Source organism: Bos taurus, unplaced genomic scaffold (assembly GCF_002263795.3).
Source record: "Bos taurus isolate L1 Dominette 01449 registration number 42190680 breed Hereford unplaced genomic scaffold, ARS-UCD2.0 Leftover_ScbfJmS_1639, whole genome shotgun sequence".
Taxonomy (NCBI): domain Eukaryota; kingdom Metazoa; phylum Chordata; class Mammalia; order Artiodactyla; family Bovidae; genus Bos; species Bos taurus.
In genome coordinates, this window is record NW_020190741.1 from 105,084 (window position 1) to 122,137 (window position 17,054).

Genomic DNA, 17,054 nt, shown 5'->3' on the forward strand with positions numbered 1-17,054 from the left:
GTAGCCAAGTTAAGTGTCTGTGAGAGAACTCAGGTACTAGCTGGCATGGGGAGTGCTGGCTCACTCTTCATGTGCCCCACAAAATTCATCTGTTGCAACTTTGGCCCTGAATGTGATGGTATCAGAAGATGAGTGTGTGGGAAATGATTGATGTGTTCCTTTCAATTCAGTTCAGTCTCTCAGTCATGTCTGACTCTTTGTGGCCTTGTGGACTGCAGCACGCCAGGCTTCCCTTTCCATCACCAAATCCTGGAGCTTGGTCAAACTCATGTCCACTGAGTTGGTGATGCTTTTTAACCATCTCATCCTCTGTAGTTCCCTTCTCCTCCTGCCTTCAATCTTTCCCAGCATCAGAGTCTTTTCCAATGAGTTCTTCACATCAGGTGGCCAAAGGATTGAAACTTCTGCTTCAGCATCATTCCTTCCAATGAATAATCAGGAATGATTTCTTTTAGAATTGACTGGTTTGATCTCCTTGCAGTCCAAGGGACTCTCAAGACTCTTCTCCAACACCACAGTTCAAAAGCATCAATTCTTTGGCACTCAGCTTTCTTTATGGTCCAACTCTCACACCTATACATGACTACTGGAAAAACCATAGCTTTGACTAGATGAACCTTTGTCACCAAATAATGCCTTTTCTGTTTAATATGCTATCTAGGTTGGTCATAGCTTTTCTTCCAAGGAGCAAGCATCTTTTACTTTCAAGGCTACAGTCACCATCTGCTGTGAGTTTGGAGGCCAAGGAAATAAAGTCTGTCACTGTTTCCATTGTTTCCCCATCTATTTGCCATGAAGTAATGGGACCAGATGCCATGATCTTTATTTTCTGAATGTTGAGTTTTAAGCCCGCTTTTTTACTCTCCTCTTTCACTTTCATCAAGAGGCTCTTTTGTTCCTCTTTGCTTTCTGCTGTGAGGGTGGTGTTATCTGCATATCTGAGGTTATTGATATTTCTCCTGGCAGTCTTGATTCCAGCTTGTGATTCTTCCAGCCAAGCATGTAGCATGATGTACTCTGCATATAAGTTAAGTAAGCAGGGCGACAATATACAGCCTTGACGTACTCCTTTCCCGATTTGGAACCAGTCTGTTGTTCCATGTCCGGTTCTAACTGCTGCTTCTTGACCCACATACAGATTTCTCAGGAGGCAGATAAGGTGGTCTGGTATTCCCATCTCTTTAAGAATTTAGCAGAGTTTGTTGTGATCCACACAGTCAAAATAATGGGTGAGAACCATTGTAGAAAATGACCCTATGTTCCCTCCACCCTTCCACAAGGTGAGTGCACCGTGAGAAGACAGCCTTCTGTGAACCAGACATCTTCCAGTGCCTTGATCTTGGACTTGCCAGATTCCAGAACCATGGGGAAAACTTTCCTGTTGTTTGTAAGCCACCCAATGTATGGTTACTTGTTATAGCAATCCCATGGGACTAAGTCAGGGAGGAAGGGCGCTCTCAAAAGCCTGGTGTCTAAGACACGGGGTTCAAGTCCCCTGAAAGGCAGGACAGGCAGAGGGGACCCCAGACTTAGTGTCTTTCCACCCTTCCCCCATCCTCACTGATGTCTCCATTTAACCCCTGATGTTCTGTAGCCACTATGGCTGAGGACTTCCCCAGGGTACATGCTGATCCCAGTACAGTAGCCCTAACACACATTGGGGAGAGGAATCAGCTACATGGAAAGGAGAGTGCCAAGGGCAGGACATGTGAAAAAAAAATATGTGACCCTGTCTGAATCCCGCAGTTAATAAGCTAACTGAAAAAACAAACCATCCCATGGAAAGTAGTGGTAAGTATTAGGGCGACCTCTTCAGGACAGCAGGGAGGGCTTAGCAAGGTGGGTATTGGCTCCAGGGTTTCCTGGAGGGGGGCCAAGGGGTGGTGTGGGAGGAGTGGGGTGGAGTGTGGTTGGGGTGGAGAGGGAAAGGGAGAGGGAGGGGGAGGGCGGGGGGAGGGAGGGTAGGTTGCATTTAAAAGCTGCTGGGGAGTAGTCTCCGAGGTCACAGCTCAGGCTCCCAAGTCCCCACTTTTCTGTGGAAGCTGCTTCTATTCCCTCCCAGGACACATGGGCTGTGAGTGTCTGAGGGTGGGTCCAGGGGTCTTGCCATGCAGGCTCCTGGCTCCCCACCAGAGCTACTGGAGAGATCTGAGAACATCTGCGATGAGCGGTAAGAGATGAGGGAAGGTGGGGAGAAGGGCGAGGTGGGGAGGAAGGAGTTGGGGGACAGTGAGGAGTCTGGGCCTGGAGAGGTGGGAGGGGCGTGGTGGAGAGGGTTGGGTCCCCTCGTCCACCTGTCTTGCCCCCCACAGGAGTCCCTCCCCCTGAGCTTAGTAGGCAGGTGGGGATTGAAGGGAATCCTATTGCTCAGAGGCTCCAAAGTGAAAGTCACTCAGTCAGGTCCAACTGTACAGTCCATGGAATTCTCCAGGCCAGAATACTGGAGTGGGTAGCCTTTCTCTTCTCCAGAGGATCGTCCTGACCCAGTAGTCGAACCGGAATCTCCTGCATTGAAGGCGGATTCTTTACCAACTGAGCTATCAGGGAAGCCCCAGGCTGACTAGAAACTGAGGGAGAGAATGCAGTTCAGCCCCTGGGCCTGGGGGAGGCGTCAGCTGGTGAAGGCAGGTGCCCCAGTTGACACCTGTCACAAGGCAGATATTCTTGTGTGGTGTTTCAAGCTAAAAAAAGAAAGTACATGATAGGGGGTATCAGCTTCTTCCCTGTCCCTGCCAGTTTTTGGTTCCCTTGGAACCTTGGGGTCCAGGCCAGAGGGTCGGGGCCCAGAGAAAGGAGAAGCTGGGGAGCCGGTCACCACTGAGGCCTCTTCAGCAACAGTCCTGACACACTGCTCACCCCACACTCTCCATGCACACCTGTCTTCCCACACTTCAGCCCCCACAGTTACACATACAAGCCCCCTCGCCCTCACGCTGCCCTCCATCACCCACAGCCCAGCCTGACTCTCCAGCCTCCCACACAGCCCCCTCACACACACGTGTTCCCCACATAGGCTTCATGCTTCTCACTTACACTCCTTCCACCCTTGTGCACGTCACCCTTCCTGAAATTTTCCATGCAGGTCTCCTCACACCCCCTTCCCTCTGTGCACACCCCATCCCCCACCCCCCACACACTTTCTTTCACACACAAGTGCCTGCTTGCCTGCCCCACTGGCTCTCCACTCTCTGCAAAGTCACACCGCGTTCCCTTCCCTCAGGGACCCTGGCTTCCTCACACTGTCTGTACACACTCCTTCACACAAATTCCACACAGAAGGCTCCCGTCTACTTCCACTGCCATCCAGAAACTTTCCCCTCACAGCCATTTCCCTTCACTCTCTTCCTCCTCTCTGGGTCCCCCAGGGCATCCCCCTCAGGGCCCTCTGCATATGCATACTGTCTTCTCCCCTTCTGTCCCAGGCTCAGCTGTCCACAGTCACACACATACACACACATCAAGGTTCCCAACATTCTCACACACCAGTTGTGGCCGCTCCCCACACATCCAACACACTCTTTCCAGCATTCCCTCCCTCTCTTCACATTCACCTTCCTATCACAAATTAGTGGCACTGCCCCACACACACCTAAGTAGGAAATGGCAACCACTCCAGTATTCTTGCCTGGAGAATCCCATGGACAGAGGAGCCTGGAGGGCTACAGCGCACAGGGTCGCAAAGAGGCAGACATGACTGAGCACCTAACACAATCACTCCTCTCTTCTGCCCTCCTCCTCTCACGCATACCCTCTCTCTCTGTCTCTCTCTCTCTCTCTCACACACACAGTCACACTGACCAGTTCTCCCCAAGATACTGGGCCTTCCAGCTGCCGCAAAGCCACACACAGCTCGGGGTGGTTCTGGGAAGGGGCTGGCTGCCAGGACTCCGCCCCAGGGCCGAGCAGGGATTTTAGGTCTCTGTCTGGGTCCTACCTGGAAACGTGCCGTCTCCTTTTTAATGCCCCAGCCCCATATCTACAACTACTCAGCAAACGTGCTCCTATTGGCATACAGCCCCGAGCCCGCACGAACAGTCACCTTCATGCGTTGATCAACCTAAAATGAACGTTTGTGTGTTGTGCTAAATAGAAATCCTCTTTTAGTTACAGGATCAGCCAGTTCTCCCACTGTCACGTATTGAGCAGTGTACCCTTCGCTGGTATTTCTTTCCTCGTCTACTAGGTGTCTAGAAGTCTACTAGGTGTCATGTTTCTAGACGTCCCTGGGTCTGTTTCTTGGCTCTTCTCTAAAACTGCTCTCCTGCCTTCCTTCTTGCTCACCAGTTTCCCTTTGTGCTGGGAATGCAGTCTAAGCCCCCGCAAGCTTGGATGGGACAGTGAAGTCTTCATAAAAAATTACCACAAACTCTATGGCTTGAAACAACCAAAATTTATTCTTTCAAGATTGTGAGGGTTAGAAGTCTGAAATCAAGCTGTAAGTAGGGCCCTCTTTGAAGGCTCTAAGGGAGGCTCCATCTTTTCTCTTCCTGACTACTGGTGGCTGCATGGAGAAGGAAATGGCAACCCACTCCAGTATTCTTGCTTGCAGAATCGCCATGGACAGAGGAACCTGGTGGGCTGCAGTCCATGGCGGCGCAAAGAGTCGGACACGACTGAGGTACTATGCACAGCACTGGTGCTTGCCAGAAACCCTTGGCAGTGCGTAGCCCCAGTGTCTATTTCTGTCCTTCCATGATGCTCGTGTGTCTTGTTTTCCTATATCCGTCTCTTCTTTGCGTGTCCACATTTCTTTCAAGGCGTGCCTCCTGGTAAAGGCACCAGTCTTTGGATTAGAGCCCAACCTAATCCACCCTGACCTCACCTTGGTTGGATTACATCTGCACACACCCTATTTCCAGGTGAGATCTCCTTCACCTAATGGTAGGACTTCAACACATTTGAGCCCCTAAAATAAAGGAGTTTCAATAAACATTCATGTGATTCTCACTGGGCAAAAAAGGTACAATGTATAATTGAATTCTCTGCATCACTGAATATATTCCTGACAGGAGAAAACTTCAAGTTTGTCTAGACATGAGTGAAAACTGAAAGGCTAAAATTTTTTCCAATGTTGTCTTCTTCTCGTCCTGGTATGAATGTATGAGCTCAAACATCTTCTTTGTTTGAGCATTGTTTTTAGGTGTTTCTGAGGTCAGCAGTGTTCTCTGTTAGCCAGTTCAGTGCAGTCGCCCTTTCTAAGTGGGAAATGTTAATCCAAGAGTTCATTCTCTTCAGTTTTGTTGTGCATGAGCTAGTTTAGAGCACCTGATAAGGGTCCATCTAGGTCGTGGATAGTCCTTTAAATAATATCTTTTCCAGTATGCATAATTTCCTGATTGTAAGTCATGGAACATCTAATCTTCATCCATAAATTATTGAGATAAGATTTAGAATCAAGCTTAGAATGTCTTTTTAATAATTCGATTAGGGGCTTCCCTGGTGGCTCATTGGTAATGAATCTGCCCGCCCATGCAGGAGACACGAGTTCAGTCCCTGTCCGGGAAGATCCCACATGCTGCGAAACAACTAAGCTCATGGGCCACAAATCCTGAGGCTGTGCCCTGGAGCCTGGGAGCTGCAGCTACTGAGCCTATGTGCCCCACCTACTAAAGCCCACAGCCTAGAGCCTGCGCTCTGCTACGAGAAGTCATCACAGGGAGCTGCTCTTGCACCGTAACTAGAGAGCAGCAAGTAGAGAAAGCCCGCACACAGCAGTGAAGACCCAGCACAGACAAAAATAAATACATCTTAAAAAAACAATTCAGTTAAACTTCACAATAATGTAACACAACAAATAGGAGTACCATAGCGTATATATTTTTTGTGTTCAGCACTTGCCTCTCAACTCCTTTTTATGAGGCATCTATGGTTTTACTGCGGTAATGTATTCTTTATTTATTGTGTTATACTGTTCCATTCCTGGCTATATCACACTTTATCCTTTCTTCTGTCCTGGATACATTTTTACGCATTAACATGTTAGTATGTTAATACATATATTAATCTACATGATAATTCAACTGGTAGCCTCATACTTTTGTGTCATGACATCTAGGCAGTTAACACTTGATTGCAGTTTCTGCATATGTATTAGTCTGCTAGGTCTCTAAAGAAAAACTACTTTTCTATACTCAGAACACCAAATATGACACCAAAATGTGGGTTTTAGAAACTCTGATCCAGGAACCAGGACTCCGACCAAACGTACACCTCCTATTGTACCACAACACAGACTATAACCACACACCACCGACTGAGTGGTTTCAACAAGTCTTCCTGGAGGTGAGGATTTTATCACATGAATTAAGAAGAACATTCAGCCCATAAAAGCATGCGGTAACTTAACTATACATGAAAGTGAATGTGAACACCTAAATTATGTCTCATTAAATCACATAGTATATCCCTAATGCATTATCTTCTTAACAGAATTAAAAAAATGCCAACCCCCGCCCCCCACCCCAATTCTACCCCACATGAAGGCAAGTCTGATGGAAAGAATAGCATTGGAAGTTTTAACTGATTGTGAGCAAATATTTGACTTTTGCAAATCCTCAAAATGACCAAGTCAATACATCTTAAGGGCCCATCAACAGTCCTGGAAAGTGAAGGAATTCTTAAGCATAGGCTTCTTTAGCTTCTTGTTAAATCCCACTCTGAGTAGAAGGTAGTATATTAGATCAACAGCCAGAGTGTCATCAAGGGTCAGTTTTTGCCACCCAGAGTTGGTTTAACATTGTACCTTCTCATAGTCCAGGGAGAAACATCCAGATGATGGAATAGCTGTTAGAACACTGGGGAAAATGTTGAGCTAGAGAATGCTACCATCAAAGAACAAAAGGTTTTTTTCATCAAAGGTCTGGGAAAGCCTGAGTAAGATCTCAGGACAACACCCCACCCCACCACGTCTACATCTTGTACCCGGGGCCCCCAAAGGAGAAGACACTTGTCTTCATCCCCACTCCCACTGCACTGTCCTGCTGCCCACACCAGCCTCTTCTACCCCAACAAGAGAGTGGTTCCCAACCCTACAGGGAAGTGTGGGGGCCCAAGACAAAGACAGAACATCATCTTGGTAAAGATGGGTCCAGTGGACAGGGGCTTGGTGAAACCCGTGGCTCACCTCTCCCAAGTCCTGACCAGAACAAACCTGCCTAGGAGCCAGAGGCCGGCTGGCTTCTCACCTGCTGTGGTCCCTGATTTCTTCATAATATTCATGACGATGAAGCAATTAGAACTAACTGGGTGATGATCAATAGGATAATGCAAGAGACCAATCGGATGGATGCAGACTGGCTGATATCTGGGGCCATTATTAGCGGTTCTAAAATGAAAAAGCAAAAGCCTTGTCAAATCTAAGAATACACCTTCCTCAGCACCTGCTGTCCTTAGCACATGTTCCCCATATAGTTACTGACTCATGTGAAGCCACTCTTCAGGTCCAGGTATGGAAAGATTAATGGGCTTGTGCTCTGTCTTTGTGGAGCTAATATCTCTCCCGAGTTGTGTTAGTCGCTCAGTCATGTCCGACTCTTTTGCGAGCTCATGGACTGTAGCCAACCAGGCTCCTCTGTCCCTGGGATTCTCCAGGCAAGAATACTGGAGTGGGTTGCCATTTCCTACTCCAGGGGATCTTCCCAACCCAGGGATTGAACCCAGGTCTCCTGCCTTGCAGGCAGATTCTTTACTGTCTGAGTCACTGAGACAGCAAATGTCCATCTGATTATCTTTCAGGTGGACATGTTTACTATGAGGAGTCCTTTTTGAGGAGGACACAATTAGGGGCACTTAATTCTGTCTGGGAAGGGATAAGGGCTTCATTAAGTGACATTGGAGCTGCTTAAAGGATCAGTACGACAGGCGGGAGAGAAGGCCTGGAAACATAATGCATATATAGGTTTGGGGACCATCGAGCAGTGCCTGGGGTCTGGGTCATTGGTTAATGAGGAAGGGGGCTCCTGTGCTGAGGGAGGTGGGCTGGGAAAGGAGGATGCTGGCCAGTTCTGTGCTATGCCCATCACTGACTCTCCAGACAGGAAGCCCACCAAGAGATCAGTCACTCCATCCATCATCACATTTTCAATTACACTAACATATGTGCTCATATCCACACATGAAGGCACTAGACCTTTGAAGAGAGCTGCCACCTCCCCCACACCCCACTCAGTTACCTGTGGGCTCTGGGACCAGCATCTTCTCCCAGTGTTTCAGGAATTCCCTAAGCCAATAACTGCAGTCTCCTGTTGAAATGGTCCTGAAATACTCTGCCAGTTCCTGGTTGTTCTCCCACTCCTCCTTGATGCCTGTGGCTCCAGGATCGATGACTGTCCAGGTTATGCTCATGGTGTCAAGGAGAAGAGCTGTCCGTCCATTGAGGCTGAAGTGCAAGGATGCACCAGAGCATTGCTCGGCTTCACGTTGACAACACAGCTTTACCTGCAGGGTGGGAGGACCTGTGCCCCCCATACACAATGAATCATCCTGGACTCTCCACAGTCCATCCTCCCCAGTCACTCAAGTGTGTCTGCACATCTAGGGGCTCGTGATCTTCTGACCATGACCTGCCCCATTTTACCCATCAGGTCCACCGGGTCTCTAAGGCTGGATCCTGTTCAGTCCTTTCACAGGAATGCCCTCCCTGCATGAACTCTTTCTCTTGCTGTCTCCAGCTCCCCACCCCCTTCCCATACTTACCCCTCGTCTCATTTTTGTCCAGTTTGATGACAGGCAGGACCATCCTGAGCTCTCTTCCTGCTTCTATCAGCGTTTGGCTTATTTCAGTCCACGCTTTCGTGTCGTTTACCTCCTTTCCCAGGAAACCCAAAGGTTTGACCTTGTTGCTGGCACTATCATACTGGAGGAAAGGCTTTGTGTCCACGGAGCCCTGGACTTGACACCAGGGCTGGCCAGGTCTGGACTGAGATTTGACAGTGAGGTCAAGGCACAGAGAGTGGGCATCTGTGAGAGAAAACCACAGTATGGCTGGGAGTTTCCTCCTCCAGGGCCTGGTTGCAGAGGGAGGGGTCTCTATCCCAGATCCCCTCCTCTGCTACATCCTCAGTCCTGCCTCACCTTTAACTGTCTGAGCTTTAGTTAAACACTTTGATGCCACCGTGGATCTTTTCTGTCCATATGCTATTAGCAGGAAGATTTATCTGCTATATGGTGGCTCAGGCAGTAAAGAATCTGCCTGCAATGCAGGAGACCCAGGTTCAATCCCTGGAGAAGGAAATGGCAATCCACTCCAGTGTTCTTGCCTGGAGAATGGACAGAGGAGCCTACAGAGTCCATAGGGTGGCAAAGAGTTGGACACACCTAAGTGACTAAGTATGCACATGCCAGCTTGTGAGGCAGCAAAAACAGAAGACAGTGTCTGGTTTCTAGAGACTTAAAATCTATCTGAACAGATAAGACTTTCAACAGAATGGGGAGAAGGATGCCATAGGACACATGCCACATTCACGATGGGTCCCTAGTCATCAGGAAGGTTTTACTGGAGTAGGAGGTAGGACTTGCCAGGAGAGGGAAAGCTGCTATAGGAGCACAGGCCCAGGCACCATGCCTTGGGTGGGGTCCTGGAAGGCAGGGTGTCACCTCCTGGGCAGCCAGTCCAACTAAACCACACCCTCACCATCCTAAGAGCAGGTGGACACGGGCCCACCAGGGTGGAGCTCCTTCCCTCCCCATTTTCTCATGTCCCCCTCACCCACCAGAGCCCCAGATCCAGGACACTCACTGCCAGGAGTCTTCCTGGCTTCTATCAGCAGCAGTATCAGCAAAAGATGACCTGCGGTTTGTGCCAGTGACATTCCTCCCTGCAGTTTTAGGAGAGTGACCAGCAAAAGGTAGCCTGGGGTGTGTCTATACCTCTGTCTCCTGGCACCGCCCAAAGTCTTCAGTCCTAGACTGAGGAAGCCCTGTTGAAAAACAAGAAAAATAACACTTATACCCAGGAAGTATTTCTTAAGTTTCAAATGTAATTACTCATTAAAAAAAAAATACTCATGACATTACAAAGCCAAATTCACTTTGAATAACTATCCTCTCTCCAAAACAGCCCTTTTCTGGTGTGAGCAAGAAAAGCCCACGTTCTGTTGGCTCTTCTGCTCATTCGTTGAACCACTTCCTGCTCTAATCTTTCTTTGAACTCCTTCCTCCCTCACCCCCACCCCACAGCCGCTGCCATCTCCTGCTCAGTTATCCCTTCTTTTCTTCTACATCCACTTTCCATCCTAACCTCTCAAACCTTCTCTGTAATGATAACGATTCACTACATGTTAGTCACTCAGTCTTGTCCGACTCTTTGCGACCCCATGGACTGTAGCCCGCCAGGCTACTCTGTGCATGGGATTCTCCAGGCAAGAGTACTGGAGTGGGTTGTCATTTCCTTCTGTTAATCAAACCAGCAGCGGCCGACCCCACCAGGTCTGTCATATCGGAGGAGGGTGTACAACAGAGTCCAATCGTCCTGTTGGAGCCGAGCTCCAGAACCGCCGGGAATTTATTACCGTTCGCTCACCCGCAAGTGGCAAAGTCCTCCCAGGGCCCCGAGGAGCAAGCTCACCGCAAAACCTTGACGGATTTTCCCGAGTCAAGCAGCAGCGGCCCCCTCCCGCCTTTCCCAGCCCCCTCCCCTGCGCTACCCGTCTCCAGCACGACATCAGCCGCGCAGGTGGCTCAACTCCGCGGTCTCCGGGCTGGTGGCTTCGCTGTGGCGAGAGAAGACAGAACATTTGCGGGGGCCCGTCCTGGGTTCGCACTCACCGCCCACTCCTTCTCCGCACCCGGCTCCTGCTATCGGCGGGGCGCGGTCCTCGCCTGCCCGGTCCAGCCAAGATCGCTTTCGAGCAGGTGGAAACCCCGAGAGAACAACCACAAGAGAAATCCTGAAACTCTCCTCGGGGTTTTGAGTTTGAATCGCTCTTTCGAATCTCGGCCGGACGCCTCGTGGCCCCGGCTCGGGGGAAGCTCGGCCGGCGGCGTTCGGAGAGGTGTCGCTGAAGCGGGGATCCCCGGGCGGGCGCCGAAGAGGGGCCCCGGGCCGAGGTGCTGCGCTCGCGGGACGGCGCCCCTGGAGGCCCGCCCGGTCGGTGAGTGAGTCTTTGTAAGGAAGTGCCCAGGGTTGCGGGGTGATGACGAGGCTCTTTCTGGTTGTCAGTCTGGGCGCCGCCGCGGTGCCTTCGGGGACCCACGAGCTGGGACGAGGCCCGGCCAAGGAGCCACGGGCGATTTCTCCGTCCTTCCCCCGGGCGAGTTTTCAGGCGCTCTGGCTCCGCCCCTCTCTTCTCTACCATGGCATCTTGGGTTTCCTAAATCGATGTTACCCTGGCCACCTGTCCAGCTGCCTCAAGTCAGTCCTTCATGGATGGCATTCCTTACAAGGGCAGCTCAGTTAGAACTGGACATGGAACAACAGACTGGTTCCAAATAGGAAAAGGAGTATGTCAAGGCTGTATATTGTCACCCTGCTTATTTAACTTCTATGCAGAGTACATCATGAGAAACGCTGGGGTGTAAGAAGCACAAGCTGGAATCAAGATTGCCGGGAGAAATATCAATAACCTCAGATATGCAGATGACACCACCCTTATGGAAGAAAGTGAAGAAGAACTAAAGAGCCTCTTGATGAAAGTGAAAGAGGAGACTGAAAAAGTTGGCTTAAAGCTCCACATTCAGAAAACAAAGATCATGGCATCTGGTCCCATCACTTCATGGGAAATAGATGGGGAAACAGTGGAAACAGTGGCTAACTTGATTTTTCTGGGCTCCAAAATCACTGCAGATGGTGATTGCAGATGTGAAATTAAAAGACGCTTACTCCTTGAAAGGAAAGTTATGACCTACCTAGACAGCATATTGCAAACAGAGACGTTACTTTGCTAACAAAGGTCCGTCTAGTCAAAGCTATGATTTTTCCAATAGTCATGTATGGATGTGAAAGTTGAACTGTAAAGAAAGCTGAGCGCGGAAGAATTGATGCTTTTGAACTGTGGTGTTGGAGAAGACTCTTGGACTGCAAGGAGATTCAACCAGTCCATCCTAGAGGAAATCAGTACTGAATATTCGTTGGAAGGACTGATGTTGAAGCTGAAACTCCAATCCTTTGGCCACCTGATGCAAAGGACTGACTCATTGGAAAAGACCCTGATGCTAGGAAAGATTGAAGGCGGGAGGAGACGGGACAACAGAGAATGAGATGGTTGCATGGCATCACCGACTCAGTGGACAAGAGTTTGAGTAAACTGCAGGAGTTGGTGATGGACAGGGAGGCCTAGCGTGCTGCAGTCCATGGGATCGCAAAGAGTCGGACAGGAGTGAGCAACCGAACTGAATTGAAGGAACAAGAGCGTTTCGGTCTCCTGTAACCAGCGCACGTGGGCGCCCAGTGTAAAAGGTAGGTAGGCCGCTTTACAGGAAGGCTGGTTTACAAGAAGGCAGGCAAGTGAGTGAGGGAGCAGGCAGGAGTCCCCGCCCAGCTCTGGTCGAGGAGCCTCCTCGCGGTAACCTGCGCGGGGCCTTCCGGCAGAGGGGCCGCCAAGGCAGTCAGAGCAGAGGCGGAGGTCCAGGCCACAGCTGTGGGCTAGCGGGAGAGGATCGCGGGTTCTGACTCGGCAGCCTCGCACTCCTGCAAAATTGGGATCCAGGTGGCAAAGGGAGAAATGGGTGGCTCCAAGAGCAGTCTTGACTTCCTCGTTTTGCTTCTGATTGTGTTGTTCAGCGGGACGTCCAGCGGTGAGTTCGGGGATGAACCTGCTGGGGAACGCGAGGAGGTTGGATGGGGGAAAGGGGATGGGGGTGGTGTCCGTGGGGCTTCGCGAAACTTCTTGCAGCGTGTCGCCGCCGCCCCCTCCTCTTTCCCTTCCCTCGGCCCCTTTGCTCCTCGGTGGCTCCTCCCGGCTTCTTCCCGGCTCTCTGGGCCAGAACAGGGGTGCCTTGGGTGTAGTAGTAATGCCGGGAGTTTGGAAGGTGACGCTGGGAAAAGAGGGGGCCGGGACGCGGCAGGAAATGCGGCCGAAACCCCCCAAGGGTGCAGCCCGCCCCTGGGAAGTGGGAGCCCTGGAGCAGGGCCGTTTGGGACCAGTCGGCCTTCCCAGGGAGAAGGGACCCAGACCCACCCCGAAAAGCACACCCTCCCGCCCCGACCTGTGCAACAGAGACCCTTCTGGTCCCTCCATCTCCCGGCCCTTGAAGGACCGCGCTCTTTCCCGGCGGTAAGTTATAAACGCAGAGCAGACCCCGGCGCCCAGGCGGCGGCGGCGGCGGCGCGCTTCCGGGTGAAACGTGCTTGAGTTGCTCTTGTCCGAGCCGCAGCTGCTGGCTCCACTCCCGGCCCCTGGGCTCCGCGGCGCGGCTCCTCCCCGATCCCTGGGCTCCACGGCGCGGCTGCATCCTCGATCCCCGAGACTCCGCGGTGCGGCTCTACCCGCGATCCCGGGGCTTCGCGGCGCGGTTCCTCCCAGATCCCCGAGACTCCGCGGTGCGTCTCCACCCGCGATCCCGGGGCTCCGCGGCGCGGCTCCTCCCGGATTCCCGAGACTCCGTGGTTCGGCTCCTCTCCGAACCCCGGGCTCCGCTGCGCGGCCTTACTCGTGATCCCCGGGCTCCGCGGCGCGGTTCCTTCCCCAATCCCGGAGCGGGTGTGAGCCTCTTCCTGATCAGGGACCACGTGCGCTGACTCATTGGTCTAGATGCAGAACTTTTTTTATTAGAGAAGTGATCTTGTTGGACACTACGCCTATCCTTTAACCTCTTCGTACCCAGCGAAACAGATGTCCTGCCTTTCACTTGGCCTGCAGAGTCCAAGTTGAATATAAGCAGGTTTCCAGGTAGACAGTTTCGTGGACCTGCCCCAGGTCAGCATTTCTGCTTGGTGGTGGTGGGGCGTGCGAGGGGCACGGGGTAGGGGGATATCCACGCACTATATCAGTGATTTGGCTCTAGCTTTCCTTTTCTGCAAAGTAGATGATGAGGTTATGATACTAAATGCAGCTCAACTTGACAGTAAATTCTTCAAAAACTTCCCTTCTTCAAAAATTTGAAAAGAAGGAAAATGTGTTACAAAAAAGCAGAACTATTTATGATCCTGTTCATGCAGCTCCAGCTTCTTCTACCCGCGTGTTTTATATCAGCGCAGGGGTTTGCCGTGCAGTTATATTTCTTGTAGTAATAATATTAGCTGTTTTGCACCTTCATAGTGTGACAAGAATTGAACTGGAAGACAGCATCAGTGTCCAGTAGATCCCAAGGGTTGTCTCAGCCATGTCCCAGATGACTCAGTATCTGAGAGGAGACACACCCAACAATGGTACTTCCATCCCCTTATCCTACCTTGTGGGTGGGTAGAGGAGTGTTTTGAGAAGTGCCACTCTTTTAGCGGCCAAAGCTAAGGTGAAGGATATTGAAATATCCAAGGAGAGGATAACTCTATCCTTGGAGAGGATGTACTCCAAGAAGGTAGTTTAGGGCGTATTTTCCATGGGATTTATGTAGATGAAAAAGATCCAAATAAAGAACAGCAATCGTTTATAAAAACAGAGATTAAGCTTCTGAAATTCAGGTGACAATGATGCTCACTGAACATTGCAAGCTATGAGATCTTCATCACAGAAATCTTCCTCCTATTTCCCTTGTGTGTATAGAAGATAGAGAAAACCCCTGGTGATATTGCCTTACATGAATTGGGAGAATCCTAAATAGTTTTCACAGCATTGCAAATTGTGTGTGTGTGTGTGTGTATTAGTCAGTCAGTCCTGTCCGATTCTTGCACCCCATGGACTGTAGCCCGCCAAGCTCTTCTGTCTGAGGAATTCTTCAGGCAAGAATAACGGAGTGGGTGGCCATTCCCTTCTCCAGGTGATCTTTCCGACCCAGGGATCAAACTTGGGTCCCCTGAATTGCAGGCAGATTCTTTACTGTCTGAGCCACCAGGGGAGCCTCCAGCACAAATTAGTAGAGGCCAATAATCCTCAGGCAACTTCTCAACAGGACTTGGTCCACAAGGTCAGATTGCCTGTGGAATGGATTACCTGGTCAGAAGAGAAGTCCTCCACAAAGACCTGGCTGCTAGGAGCTCTGCCATTGATGACAACCTCAAGTTAAGAGTACAGATAGCCCCTCTCCAGAGCCTTGTTCCCCATGGACTCTCACTGTCTGAGGGACAATGAAAACGTGGGATCGATGGATGGCTCATGAACGTCTGGTTAAGAATGAGGTCTCCAGACTTCCCTGGTGATTCAGTCGTTAAGACTCCACACTCCCAGTGAAGGGGCCCGGTTCGATTCTTGGTCGGGGAACTGGATCCTACATGCTACAACTAAGAAGTCAGCATGTTGCAGCTAAGAGTCTTCATGCTGCAAAAAGATCCCAAGTGCCACAACTAAGACCCAATATAGCCAAAAAAAGATAGATATTAAAAAAATAATGTTTTTTAGTTCTCCAGTGCTAGTGATGTGTGGGCCTTCAGAGTGATAGTGTAGGAGCTCATGGCTCTGGGTCAAATACCCTACACGGATGTCGACTCTTTAGAGATGTGAAAGAAGGTCATCAAATAGCCCAGCCTATCAAGTGTCCTGATGACCATTTGCTGTGATGGCTTGTGCTGGGCCTTAGATTCGGAGGAGAAGCCCAGTTCCAGCAGCTGGCCCAGTGTCTCACAGGGTTCCATGCAGCCCTGGGGGCCTGTGTCTGACTGTCCTCTCACAGTCCCCCAGCATCAGGGGGATGGTGCCTGCTGAGGCCCACTTGGAGCCAGCCAGTCACATACATCACCCAGCACCGCAGAAGCACATTGTCTTCCAGAACACCGTGCCTTAGGAATGCCATAGCATCTGAACTTTCTAAGACAGACTTAATGATGTGGGATATTTTCTAGATAACACTTTCATTAGGTTTACTGAAAATGTTTGTGTAAATATTTTGACCAAGAAAGTTATAAACAGTATTATAAAATAAATAGTTTTTAAAATTGTTTCAACACAAATACTTGGACTAGCTTAGTGCCAAGTGCTTTTTAGTTTTTACTTCATCAAAGTAATGTAGTTGATTCACCCTTGAATGTGCTGGGCTTAGTTGCTCTCTCGTGTTCGACTCTTTGTGACCCCGTGGACTATATAGTCTGTGGAATTCTCCAGGGTTGAATACTGGAGTGGGTAGCCTTTCCCTTCTCTAGGGGATCTTTCCAACCCAGGGATCAAACCCAGGTCTTCCACATTGCAGGTGGATTCTTTATCGTCTAAGGCACCAGGGAAGCTCAAGAATACTGGAGTGGGTAGCCTCTCCCTTTTCCAGATCTTTCTGACTCAGGAATTGAACTGGGGTCTCTTGCATTGCAGGTGGATTCATTACCTGCTGAGCCACCAGGGAAACCCTTAAGTTTCTTTCTTCTTCTTCTTCTTTTTTATATTTATTACTAGTCTTGGGAATTATTTGTCTATAAGATAAAATACTTTTACTTAGGGAAAAAAAAACCGAAAAAATGCTATTGCCTTGTACAGGAAAAGGCAGTGTTGGAGGAAGAAAACTTAAAAAAATAAAAGGAAAAAAAGAGAAAAATACAGTAGAAACAGAAACTACGCTTTCATGAAAAATTGCCTTTTAAATTTTTTTTTTAATAAAGAGGAGTTCTGCCTTCTTACTTTGGGGAAAGTAGGAGCTGAATTAACTGAAACATCTTAAATTTGGCAGATCCTAGCATATGGCACCCCACTCCAGTACTGTTGCCTGGAAAATCCCATGGACGGAGGAGCCTGGTAGGCTGCAGTCCATGGGGTTGCTAAGAGTCGGACACGACTGGGAGACTTCACTTTCACTTTCATGCATTGGAGAAGGACATGGCAAACCACTCCAGTGTTCTTGCCTGGAGAATCCCAGGGACGGGGGAGCCTGGTGGGCTGCCATCTATGGGGTCGCACAGAGTCGGACACGACTGAAGCAATTTAGCAGCAGCAACAGCAGCAGCATTTCTCAGAGCCAGAAGTGGATTTGGGGCAGGTCAATAGTAAACAATGGTGATTTTATTTATTTTTACTTTCTGGAAAAGGAGATAACACAATTCC

General features: G+C 49.9%; 2 protein-coding genes and 1 pseudogene across 5 annotated transcripts; 2 read left to right on the top strand and 1 right to left on the bottom strand.

Annotated features, from left to right (window-relative positions):
* The first annotated feature begins 1,863 nt into the window (after positions 1-1,863).
* Positions 1,864-12,751, top strand: LOC112445516 (uncharacterized). Of its 4 annotated transcripts, XM_059884420.1 has the most exons (3): positions 1,891-2,170; positions 10,407-11,090; positions 11,489-12,751. In XM_059884420.1, the coding sequence occupies exons 1-3, from the start codon at positions 2,068-2,070 to the stop codon at positions 11,515-11,517; spliced, it is 816 nt and encodes a 271-aa protein (XP_059740403.1). In that variant the 5' UTR covers positions 1,891-2,067; the 3' UTR covers positions 11,518-12,751. The 4 variants fall into 4 exon arrangements, 1 of the variants encoding a protein (XP_059740403.1); XR_003033699.2 differs by lacking the exons at positions 10,407-11,090; positions 11,489-12,751 and adding an exon at positions 4,105-4,934 and having other exon boundaries at positions 1,864-2,170; XR_009493705.1 differs by lacking the exons at positions 10,407-11,090; positions 11,489-12,751 and adding an exon at positions 4,535-4,934 and having other exon boundaries at positions 1,864-2,170.
* On the bottom strand, positions 4,372-10,851 carry LOC786095 (retinoic acid early transcript 1E). The gene is made up of 5 exons (XM_024989023.2): positions 10,765-10,851; positions 9,737-9,917; positions 8,695-8,958; positions 8,172-8,453; positions 4,372-7,324 (listed from the first exon to the last, which is right to left on the bottom strand). Exons 2-5 carry the CDS (start codon positions 9,807-9,809, stop codon positions 7,215-7,217), a joined length of 729 nt encoding a protein of 242 aa, XP_024844791.1. The 5' UTR covers positions 9,810-9,917; positions 10,765-10,851; the 3' UTR covers positions 4,372-7,214.
* Positions 12,752-13,323: 572 nt separating the features above from the next.
* LOC112445509 (tyrosine-protein kinase RYK-like) lies at positions 13,324-14,717 on the top strand (annotated as a pseudogene).
* The last annotated feature ends 2,337 nt before the right edge of the window (positions 14,718-17,054 follow it).

Coding starts and splice junctions, on each gene's coding strand:
- LOC112445516 (XM_059884420.1), top strand. CDS start 2,068: ATGGGCTGTGAGTGTCTGAGGGTGGGTCCAGGGGTCTTGCCATGCAGG. Junction 2,171..10,406: donor GAGAACATCTGCGATGAGCG/GTAAGAGATGAG, acceptor TAATCAAACCAG/CAGCGGCCGACCCCACCAGG. Junction 11,091..11,488: donor CCTGGAGGCCCGCCCGGTCG/GTGAGTGAGTCT, acceptor ACTTCTATGCAG/AGTACATCATGAGAAACGCT.
- LOC786095 (XM_024989023.2), bottom strand. CDS start 9,809: ATGTCACTGGCACAAACCGCAGGTCATCTTTTGCTGATACTGCTGCTG. Junction 8,959..9,736: donor AGCCAGGAAGACTCCTGGCA/GTGAGTGTCCTG, acceptor TTTCTCTCACAG/ATGCCCACTCTCTGTGCCTT. Junction 8,454..8,694: donor GGACAAAAATGAGACGAGGG/GTAAGTATGGGA, acceptor TGGGGGGCACAG/GTCCTCCCACCCTGCAGGTA.